The 11,960-nt window shown below is 53.2% G+C and overlaps 1 protein-coding gene across 1 annotated transcript in view; it reads right to left on the bottom strand.

Annotated features, from left to right (window-relative positions):
* Window positions 1–6: 6 nt before the first annotated feature.
* LOC115536853 (E3 ubiquitin-protein ligase MARCH6) overlaps window positions 7–11,960 on the bottom strand; it is a 25,620-nt gene continuing 13,666 nt past the window's right edge. The window contains exons 16-25 of the mRNA XM_030348270.1: window positions 11,127–11,347; window positions 9,658–9,795; window positions 8,312–8,531; window positions 3,171–3,240; window positions 2,374–2,555; window positions 1,715–1,849; window positions 1,368–1,457; window positions 1,067–1,199; window positions 832–967; window positions 7–591 (exon numbers count right to left, since the gene is read on the bottom strand). Coding sequence (XP_030204130.1) covers window positions 483–591; window positions 832–967; window positions 1,067–1,199; window positions 1,368–1,457; window positions 1,715–1,849; window positions 2,374–2,555; window positions 3,171–3,240; window positions 8,312–8,531; window positions 9,658–9,795; window positions 11,127–11,347 — 1,434 coding nt within the window. The 3' untranslated portion in view covers window positions 7–482. The remainder of the gene's footprint in view (window positions 592–831; window positions 968–1,066; window positions 1,200–1,367; window positions 1,458–1,714; window positions 1,850–2,373; window positions 2,556–3,170; window positions 3,241–8,311; window positions 8,532–9,657; window positions 9,796–11,126; window positions 11,348–11,960) is intronic.

Below are 11,960 nucleotides of genomic sequence, written 5' to 3'. Positions count from 1 at the left end.
CAGAGATAAATTCTCGGGTTGATTTAATAAATTAATATACAACACTTTAAGATGTACAATGGTCATCGCAGTAATTTTCATATTCTTTTCTTTTTTTAAGACAACAAAGTTTGTGTTCAAAGTATTTACACATGTACAATTCTCAGGCAGGACTTTCCAAAGCAAGGCGGGTACATCGACACAGATACTGGGATCAACACAAGTCCCGCACCATTCCCGTCTCGCTCTCCCTTGCCTACAAAATCTAAATCTTGGCATCAAGTATCTCGCACGTCATGGGGAATCAGCCAATCAGCGACCGCTAGGGCCGTCCAGCAGAATGATTGACGTCCATTGAAAAAAAAATAAAGGGAAAAAAACCCTGCTTAAGATTAATACGCGATCCAAGTAGATACAGTCCAAGGAATGATCTGAATCCAGGAGACGGAGCGGGGGGGCCGTGGGGGGGATCAGTGAGCAGACGTGTGGGACGTGTTGGGGGGCTACTCCGCCGCCGCCGCCGCCGCCGCCGCCGGGCCGGGGGGGGGCGGGCCCGAGCTCACGCGCCCCGCTTTGCGTTCGTAGTTGACGAGCCGCTGACCAACCAGGTACCTTGAAGGAGAGGGGAACACACATGAGGTCAGTGTGTGTTTGTGTTACTGTTGTGTGTACTGCGTTATATTAAGGCCCGTCACACAATGTCTGAAGGAAGCCTGCTGATGTCAAAATCTTTTAGGTCGGAAATGAACCAATTAAAACGATTTGAATCTGCGTTGATCGGCGTGCCGGGCCCTAGTGGGCTGAGGAGCAGCCCCGTGCGGCCCCCACTACGAAGCGGGCCCCGGAGCCTACTTGTCGTTCTTGATGTGCTCGTAGAGGCGCCTGAACTGGCGGATCTGGAAGGAGAGGATCCCGATGAGCGACACCACCATCAGCAGGAAGGGGTAGATCCGCCTCTGGATCAGGACCTCCATCTCCGGGGTGACGCCTGGGGGGGGAGGAGGTCAGCTGGGCCGCCTGTACCTCTGAACCGTTGCTCTGATCTTTAGAGGTATAGGGGACCACCGGGGGGGGGGGGGGGGCCTACCGGCAGAGGGCACCAGCGCCGTGGCGATGACGTAGGGCACGCACAGCGACAGCAGCAGCACCGAGATGACGGGCGCGGCCAGCTTGCGGATGATGAAGTGCAGGTCGATGTTGCGGATCCCGTTAGCATAGACCTGGGGGGGGGGGGGGGGGGGCAGAAACTGGAGTTGATTCATTCAGAAAATAAAAGTCGTGTCCCACACAGGACGTGCTGAGAGCTGGGGGGGACAGGGGGGGACAGGGGGGGACAGAGGGGGACAGAGGGGGACAGGGGGCGCCCCCCCCCGGCACCTCACACTCACCTGCTCGATCACCGTCTTCAGCCACCACTGGGGGCCCATCAGGGTGATGGCCGCGATGATCTTGGCGTGAAGCACTCCGAGAGCCCAGTCCTGAACACAAGAGCGCAGCGTTCACCCCGGCTGGTCACATGACCCCCGGCTCAGCGTCACGTGACCCCCTGCTCCTCTGTATTCACCCAGCGGGGGTCTGTGGTTGTCTTTAGCACTTCCGTCAACGGTTGTTTTTTTAAATGTGCTTTACAAATAAATGTACAAGACATGACGCGATGACTCAGACAGAGAGCTCCAATCAGAAGGGGGCAGGGAGGGGGGGCGCGCGGAGAGGAGGCGTTGGGACGCACACCCACCTGCCAGGGGTAGAAGAGGGGCGTCTGGTCCAGGGGAACGCGGAGCGGGGCCACGATCACCAGCTCAAACAGTAGCCCTAGCAACAGGGGAACCACCCCGGCAACCAGGATGGCCACCACCAGAGTCTTCAGGATCTGGACGGACACACACACACACACAGAGTTTGTGTAAACACCTCTCCCCCCCGCCACAGACTGCAGCGGGGGGGGGGGGTCTGAGGGCTCTTTCTTGGGTTGGTCCTTCCCTGGAACAGAGCAGGTGCAGCCTGCCTCTGATAAAGCACTCAGCATTATCAGAGCTACCTGCTAACGTCTGCAGTTAATCACTCCCAGAATGACGGGTAAATATAGGCCATGGCCGAAGGCTTGTGTGCTCTGCAGACGAGCGCTGCAGCACAGCGTCCACAGAGAGGACGCTGTGGACGCTGTACCACCCCTCAGCCCCCCCCTTACCACTCGTTTCACCAGGGATAACGAATTATCATATATATAACATATATATATATATAACACATTCATTTAATACTAAAACAGGGGGCGGTGGAGGGAGGCAGCAGCATTCTCCAGGGGGTCATTTCCCTCGGGCCGCCCCCTCCACCACCACCAGGTCTCTGTACAGCGTTGGCTCAGGGGGGGTAGGGGGGTACCGGGGGCCGTACCATGAAGGTCCACTCCTGGACCTTGAGCATGATGACGGTGCGACCCTGGGGCATCCAGGCCAGCAGCACCGTGATGCCGCGGATGGAGAGCCAGCACACGTACAGGCCGCACGCCGCCGTGTACAGCTCGTGGATCTTAGAGCTGCCCGTCCAGAAGGACATCAGCCAGCGGCCCGTGAAGACTGAGAGAGAGGGGGGGGAGGGAGGGGGGGGGGAGAGAGAGGGGGGGGAGAGAGAGGGGGGGAGAGAGAGACAGAGACAGAGACAGAGGGAGAGACAGAGACAGAGACAGAGAGAGGGAGGGAAATATGAGTACTTGGGACATAGGAAGGGTTGTCGTTTGGTTATCGCCAAGCCTACATGTCGTAGTGTTTGCACATGCAAACCAAACTGAAAGAATGGCTCAGATATCTGATGATAAGAGGCCTTTGGCTAAGGCATCGTATTATCGCTTCATAGAGTCTACATTTAGCATGTTTTTCTTCATTTAAGGAGACTCATTATCCAAAGCAACGTACAGTGATTTAGTTTGGCTGAACACAAGTCGTCTATGACCCAGTAGGGGTTGTAGCCTGTGGACATTGGGAGTTGAACCTCGTGGCTAGGAGTCAAACACCCCAACCGCTCGTAGAACATTCTGCCCCTGGTTTACTGCTGGCTGAGGCGGACACACCCAAAGGACAGCCCCATTCTGCCCCTGGTTTACTGCTGGCTGAGGCGGACACACCCAAAGAACAGCCCCAGTCTGTAATCATGGCCTGGGCGTGGAGCTGGAGAACCAGAGGGGAGGGACTCACCTGGGAGGATCAGGCACACCAGACTGGCCCCCAGCAGGGTGACGCACATGAAGGCGATCAGCAAGACGATCTGGGCAGAGGAGGAGAGATATTAGCCAACACGCTGAGGGGGAGAGAGATATTAACCCAACACGCTGAGGGGGAGAGAGATATTAACCCAACACGCTGAGGGGGAGAGAGACATTAACCAACACGCTGAGGGGGAGAGAGATATTAACCCAACACGCTGAGGGGGAGATAGATATTAACCCAACACGCTGAGGGGGAGAGAGATATTAGCCAACACGCTGAGGGGGAGAGAGATATTAACCCAACACGCTGAGGGGGAGAGAAATATTAACCCAACACGCTGAGGGGGAGAGAGATATTAGCCAACATGCTGAGGGGGAGAGAGATATTAACCCAACACGCTGAGGGGGAGAGAGATATTAACCCAACACGCTGAGGGGGAGAGAGATATTAACCCAACACGCTGAGGGGGAGAGAGATATTAACCCAACACGCTGAGGGGGAGAGAGATATTAACCCAACACGCTGAGGGGGAGAGAGATATTAGCCAACACGCTGAGGGGGAGAGAGATATTAACCCACCACGCTGAGGGGGAGAGAGATATATACCAACATGCTGAGGGGGAGAGAGATATTAACCCAACACGCTGAGGGGGAGAGAGATATTAACCCAACACGCTGAGGGGGAGAGAGATATTAACCCAACACGCTGAGGGGGAGAGAGATATTAGCCAACACGCTGAGGGGGAGAGAGATATTAACCCAACACGCTGAGGGGGAGAGAGATATTAACCCAACACGCTGAGGGGGAGAGAGATATTAACCCAACACGCTGAGGGGGAGAGAGATATCAACCCAAAACGCTGAGGGGGAGAGAGATATCAACCCAACACGCTGAGGGGGAGAGAGATATTAACCCAACACGCTGAGGGGGAGAGAGATATTAGCCAACACGCTGAGGGGGAGAGAGATATTAACCCAACACGCTGAGGAGGAGAGATATTAACCCAACAGGCTGAGGGGGAGAGAGATATTAACCCAACACGCTGAGGGGGAGAGAGATATTAACCCAACACGCTGAGGGGGAGAGAGATATTAACCCACCACGCTGAGGTGGAGAGAGATATTAACCCAACACGCTGAGGGGGAGAGAGATATTAACCCAATACGCTGAGGGGGAGAGAGACATTAACCCAAAACGCTGAGGGGGAGAGAGATATTAGCCAACACGCTGAGGGGGAGAGAGATATTAACCCAACACGCTGAGGGGGAGAGAGATATTAGCCAACACGCTGAGGGGGAGAGAGATATTAACCCAACACGCTGAGGAGGAGAGATATTAACCCAACAGGCTGAGGGGGAGAGAGATATTAACCCAACACGCTGAGGGGGAGAGAGATATTAACCCAACACGCTGAGGGGGAGAGAGATATCAACCCAAAACGCTGAGGGGGAGAGAGATATCAACCCAACACGCTGAGGGGGAGAGAGATATTAACCCAACACGCTGAGGGGGAGAGAGATATTAGCCAACACGCTGAGGGGGAGAGAGATATTAACCCAACACGCTGAGGAGGAGAGATATTAACCCAACAGGCTGAGGGGGAGAGAGATATTAACCCAACACGCTGAGGGGGAGAGAGATATTAACCCAACACGCTGAGGGGGAGAGAGATATTAACCCACCACGCTGAGGTGGAGAGAGATATTAACCCAACACGCTGAGGGGGAGAGAGATATTAACCCAATACGCTGAGGGGGAGAGAGACATTAACCCAAAACGCTGAGGGGGAGAGAGATATTAGCCAACACGCTGAGGGGGAGAGAGATATTAACCCAACACGCTGAGGGGGAGAGAGATATTAGCCAACACGCTGAGGGGGAGAGAGATATTAACCCAACACGCTGAGGAGGAGAGATATTAACCCAACAGGCTGAGGGGGAGAGAGATATTAACCCAACACGCTGAGGGGGAGAGAGATATTAACCAACACGCTGAGGGGGAGAGAGATATTAACCCAACACGCTGAGGGGGAGAGAGATATTAACCCAAAACGCTGAGGGGGAGAGAGATATTAACCCAACACGCTGAGGGGGAGAGAGATATTAACCCAACACGCTGAGGGGGAGAGAGATATCAACCCAAAACGCTGAGGGGGAGAGAGATATCAACCCAACACGCTGAGGGGGAGAGAGATATTAACCCAACACGCTGAGGGGGAGAGAGATATTAGCCAACACGCTGAGGGGGAGAGAGATATTAACCCAACACGCTGAGGAGGAGAGATATTAACCCAACAGGCTGAGGGGGAGAGAGATATTAACCCAACACGCTGAGGGGGAGAGAGATATTAACCCAACACGCTGAGGGGGAGAGAGATATTAACCCACCACGCTGAGGTGGAGAGAGATATTAACCCAACACGCTGAGGGGGAGAGAGATATTAACCCAATACGCTGAGGGGGAGAGAGACATTAACCCAAAACGCTGAGGGGGAGAGAGATATTAGCCAACACGCTGAGGGGGAGAGAGATATTAACCCAACACGCTGAGGGGGAGAGAGATATTAGCCAACACGCTGAGGGGGAGAGAGATATTAACCCAACACGCTGAGGAGGAGAGATATTAACCCAACAGGCTGAGGGGGAGAGAGATATTAACCCAACACGCTGAGGGGGAGAGAGATATTAACCAACACGCTGAGGGGGAGAGAGATATTAACCCAACACGCTGAGGGGGAGAGAGATATTAACCCAAAACGCTGAGGGGGAGAGAGATATTAACCCAACACGCTGAGGGGGAGAGAGATATTAACCCAACACGCTGAGGGGGAGAGAGATATTAACCCAACACGCTGAGGGGGAGAGAGATATTAACCCAACACGCTGAGGGGGAGAGAGATATTAACCCAACACGCTGAGGGGGAGAGAGATATTAACCCAACATGGAATGTTGGGTTAATGGATGAGGGTGAATGGATGAGGGAGGGGGTTAGGGAGAGCAGAGGGCTGGTGGGTGAATGGATGAGGGAGGGGGTTAGGGAGAGCAGAGGGCTGGTGGGTGAATGGATGAGGGAGGGGGTTAGGGAGAGCAGAGGGCTGGTGGGTGAATGGATGAGGGAGGGGGTTAGGGAGAGCAGAGGGCTGGTGGGTGAATGGATGAGGGAGGGGGTTAGGGAGAGCAGAGGGCTGGTGGGTGAATGCATGAGGGAGGGGGTTAGGGAGAGCAGAGGGCTGGTGGGTGAATGGATGAGGGAGGGGGCTAGGGAGAGCAGAGGGCTGGTGGGTGAATGAATGAGGGAGGTGGTTAGGGCGTGGACCCCCATGCTAAATATAGAGCGCCACCACAAGAAGGGCTGGCAGCGTGCCGGGGAAAATCCACCAAGGAGTTTCCCTCTGGTTCAACGTTAGCTCTCAGTGTGAAGGAGAAGCTCCCTGAATAACCCTTCACCAGGCCCGGCTGTAGGGTGCACCCCCACATTATTTAGGTTGCTTTCTTTAACACTTAGAAAATGTTAAAGCATCCAACAGCCCTTCAACACTCAACCTCACACTCTGGTACACAACCATCACTGCTTCTCACGGCTGATATCGTCCCCCTGATGAATGGGTTATTCTCTGATATTTGCTACTATTACGTTACTATTAACACGGCTTTGTGGCTTTCCTCTAAAGAGAAGGACAACTCCCCGGGCAGCAGGGGAGTGTAGAATCCAAGGACGCGTATCATCACAGGACGACCTGCAGACGATAACATCAGCTCGTATTACTGAGCTAGCCAAACCCAAAGCTCTGAACACAGAGAGCTTGGCTCTGATCCCGGGAGCGAGGCCGCTGACACACAGCTGGCTGCCAGGCCGAAGCGTCCTAAAGACATCCCTCATCGTCAGACGGGGGCCACGCGTCCACGAGCAGGACGGAGCCGATACGAGGGGTCCCACGCAGTGTTTGATGTTCAAGGGACACCAGAACGCGGGTTAGACGTGAGAATGACCCAGAATGAAACTCCACTTGAGGAAGTGCGCCAACCACACACGACCCCGCTGGCGGTTTGAAGCCACCGCGGCTTACGCAACCGCTCCAGATCGCCCTGCGGCGCGGAGATAAAGCGAACATGTGACTGTAAGGTACCCCCCCAGAGTGACCGTAAGGTACCCCCCAGAGTGACCGTAAGGTACCCCCCAGAGTGACCATAAGGTACCCCCCCAGAGTGACGATACGTTACCCCCCCAGAGTGACCATAAGGTACCCCCCCAGAGTGACCGTAAGGTACCCCCCCAGAGTGACCATAAGGTACCCCCCAGAGTGACCGTAAGGTACCCCCCCAGAGTGACCGTAAGGTACCCCCCAGAGTGACCATAAGGTACGCCCCCAGAGTGACGATACGTTACCCCCCCAGAGTGACCATAAGGTACCCCCCCAGAGTGACCATAAGGTACCCCCCAGAGTGACGATACGTTACCCCCCCAGAGTGACCATAAGGTAACCCCCAGAGTGACCATAAGGTACCCCCCCAGAGTGACCGTAAGGTACCCCCCAGAGTGACGATAAGGTACCCCCCCAGAGTGACCATAAGGTACCCCCCCAGAGTGACCATAAGGTACCCCCCCAGAGTGACGATACGTTACCCCCCCAGAGTGACCGTAAGGTACCCCCCCAGAGTGACCGTAAGGTACCCCCCAGAGTGACCATAAGGTACCCCCCCAGAGTGACCATACGTTACCCCCCCAGAGTGACCATAAGGTACCCCCCCAGTGTGACGATACGTTACCCCCCCAGAGTGACCATAAGGTACCCCCCCAGAGTGACCATAAGGTACCCCCCCAGAGTGACCATAAGGTACCCCCCTAGAGTGACCATAAGGTACCCCCCCAGAGTGACGATACGTTACCCCCCCAGAGTGACCATAAGGTACCCCCCCAGAGTGACCATAAGGTACCCCCCCAGAGTGACCATAAGGTACCCCCCAGAGTGACCAGAAGGTACCCCCCCCCAGAGTGACCAGAAGGTACCCCCCCAGAGTGACCATAAGGTACCCCCCAGAGTGACCAGAAGGTACCCCCCCCAGAGTGACCAGAAGGTACCCCCCCAGAGTGACGATACGTTACCCCCCCAGAGTGACGCTGACTCACCCTGACCGGGAAGCGCATGGGCCGGTGGTACGGCTGAAACCCCACCGGCCCCCCCTGCTGGAGGATGGCCTGGTGGGCCGCGTGCAGCCCCTCCCCCACCGCCGGCAGCGGGTTGTTGTTGTTGTTATGGTGACCGGCGGGGGGGTTGTTGTTGTTGTTGTTGACGGGCTGGTTGCCCTCCGTGTCCTCCTGCTCCCCCAGGAGGTAGGAGTGGAGGTCGCTGGAGGAGAAAAAGAATCACGTTAGAGCCCTAAATATAAAGCCCTAACTATAGAGTCCTAACTATAGAGCCCTAACTATAGAGACCTAACTATAGAGTCCTAACTATAGAGTCCTAACATAGAGTCCTAACATAAAGCCCTAACTATAGAGTCCTAACTATAGAGCCCTAACATAGAGCCCTAACTATAGAGTCCTAACTATAGAGTCCTAACATAGAGTCCTAACATAGAGCCCTAACTATAGAGCCCTCAATATAGAGTCCTAACTATATAGTCCTAACTATAGAGCCCTAACTGTAGAGTCCTAACTATAGAGCCCTAACATAGAGCCCCAACTATAGAGCCCTAACATAGAGTCCTAACATAGAGCCCTAACATAGAGTCCTAACATAGTCCTAACATGGAGTCCTAACTATAGAGCCCTAAATATAGAGCCCTAACATAGAGTCCTAACATAGAGTCCTAACATGGAGTCCTAACTATAGAGCCCTAAATATAGAATCCTAACTATAGAGTCCTAACATAGAGTCCTAATATGGAGTCCTAACTATAGAGCCCTAAATATAGAGTCCTAACTATAGAGCCCTAGGTATAGAGTCCTAACTATAGAGCCCTAGGTATAGAGTCCTAACTATAGAGCCCTAGGTATAGAGTCCTAACTATAGAGCCCTAGGTATAGAGCCCTAACTATAGAGCCCTAACATAGAGCCCTAACATAGAGCCCTAACTATAGAGCCCTCAATATAGAGTCCTAACTATATAGTCCTAACTATAGAGCCCTAAATATAGAGTCCTAACATAGAGCCCTAACATAGAGCCCTAACTATAGAGCCCTAACATAGAGCCCTAACATAGAGTCCTAACTAAAGAGCCCTAACTATAGAGCCCTAAATATAGAGTCCTAACATAGAGCCCTAACATAGAGTCCTAACTATAGAGCCCTAACTATAGAGCCCTAAATATAGAGTCCTAACAATAGAGACCTAACAATGGAGCCCTAACTATAGAGCCCTAACTATAGAGTCCTAAGGATGGAGTTCTAACAATAGAGTCCTAACTATCACTTAGTGACAGAACGGACAGACGAAACATGATATCTCCTTCTCTCGCAGGGGGGTCACTCACAGCAGGTAGCCCGCGCTGACGGTCCAGGCGCGGACCAGCCCCTTCAGCCACTGGCGGGTGTGGCCCTGCTCCAACAGGGCGGGCAGAACCACCTGGAGGAGCAGCAGCTCCAGGGACAGCTCACTGACTGGGGCATCACTGGGGACGAGAGAGACAAGGAGAGAGAGAGAGAGAGAGAGAGAGAGAGAGAGAGAGAGAGAGAGAGAGAGAGAGACAAGGAGAGAGAGAGAGAGAGATAGAGACAAGGAGAGAGAGAGACAAGGAGAGAGAGAGAGAGAGAGAGAGAGAGAGAGAGAGAGAGAGAGAGAGAGAGAGAGAGAGAGAGAGAGAGAGAGAGAGAGAGAGAGAGAGAGAGAGAGAGAGAGAAGGAGAGAGAGAGACAGAGACAGAGAGAGAGAGAGAGAGAGAGAGAGAGAGAGAGAGAGAGAGAGAGAGAGAGAGAGAGAGAGAGAGAGAGAAGGAGAGAGAGAGACAGAGACAGAGAGAGAGAGAGAGAGAGAGAGAGAGACAGAGACAGAGAGAGACAAGGAGAGAGAGAGAGAGAGAGAGAGAGAGAGAGAGAGAGAGAGAGAGAGAGAGAGAGAGAGAGAGAGAGAGAGAGAGAGAGAGAGAGAGAGAGAGAGAGAGAGAGAGAGAGAGAGAGAGAGAGAGAGAGAGAGAGAGAGAGAGAGAGAGAGAGAGAGAGACAAGGAGAGAGAGAGAGAGAGAGAGACATGTTGACAGATAGTGTGTGTGAGTGAGTGACAGAGGGCTAGGGGGGGGAAGGACTAATGAACACTGAGTCGTTATCCTGAAATAAAAGGTGACAGAATGAATGTCCTCGTGAATTAATTAATTAACAGACCACTGAATGCCGTGATTGACCAATCACAGTCGATTGTTCATTGAGCGATGTAACAGAGCTGCAATTAATGATTATCTTCATAGTCGCTAAACGTTTTAATATTGCAGTCTTCTAGAAAATGTCATAAATAATAGCAATTGCAGAAATCACAAGAGTCCAATGTGATGTCCTAATCAGTTATCGATTCCTCAACTAATAGTTGCAGCCCTACCGTATAATTAAGTTAAATTATGTATTGATATGTGCCACATTATTATTAAATATGTTTCAGAACAAAAACCTTAACTGATTTGATTTCATAATCCATTATTCCAGAATATGAGAATATTCCAGGTGAATGTTGAAATGTGGAACATACCCGTATATTATTGAACAAAGTAATTTCCATATTATGAATTCCATAATTATGTATTTATTTATTCATATAATAATCGATTTAATTTGGAGTGCTTCTTCCTCCTTAGATCTCAGCATTTAGAAGAAAGAGGAAGATCGGTTACACATCAAAGTAAAAACAGAAGCTGGAACCACTTCAACGAACACGCCCCACAGAACCATCGACAAACAACCAATCAACGGGGAACACGCCCCCTTAAGCCCCTCCCCTGGCCCCCCATTGGCTGACCTGTAGAGCATGACGTTGTAGGGCAGGAAGAGGGGCAGCAGCAGCTTGATGAGGCGGACGGGCAGCCAGAGCATGAGCAGCACGATGGAGCCGAACACCACAACGGACAGGATGAAGCGGCGCAGGTGGCGGTAGATGGGCAGGTGGATCATCTCCTGGACCGGGTTGAAGTCCGGGTCGTTGAGGTTCCTCAGGAACCACAGCACCCCGGGACGCAGAACCTGGGGACCGGACACACGGACACACACACACATTACCTGGGGGATGAGGGACCACTCCTGCTGCCCACAGATTGCGGCGGGTTTGTCGGACATGCTTTGAACCGATACATTTATTTTTACCCCCAAAATGGAGAAACCTCAAGTCTCATTCGATGTTGAATTACTAAGACTCTCTATGAATGACGAGCATGGACGAGACCACGCCGGAAAACAAAACGAGAAGATGGAAAGAAAAGAAGCTGGTTGCTAGTGCCTACTCCTCCAGGATGATCCGGTGTGGACCGGTGTGGACCGGTGTGGACCGGTGTGGACCGGTCTGGAACGGTGTGGACCGGTCTGGACCGGTCTGGGCCGGTGTGGACCGGTCTGGGCCGGTGTGGACCGGTGTGGACCGGTGTGGACCGGTGTGGACCGGTCTGGACCGGTGTGGGCCGGTGTGGACCGGTGTGGGCCGGTGTGGGCCGGTGTGGACCGGTGTGGACCGATGTGGACCGGTCTGGACCGGTGTGGACCGGTACACACCGGTCTGGACCGGTACACACCGGTCCGGACCGATGTGGACCGGTGTGGACCGGTGTGGACCGGTGTGGACCGGTGTGGACCGGTCCGGACC

The sequence above is a fragment of the Gadus morhua genome, chromosome 23, assembly GCF_902167405.1.
Source record: "Gadus morhua chromosome 23, gadMor3.0, whole genome shotgun sequence".
Lineage (NCBI taxonomy): Eukaryota > Metazoa > Chordata > Actinopteri > Gadiformes > Gadidae > Gadus > Gadus morhua.
This window is presented reverse-complemented; position numbering and strand designations above follow the sequence as displayed.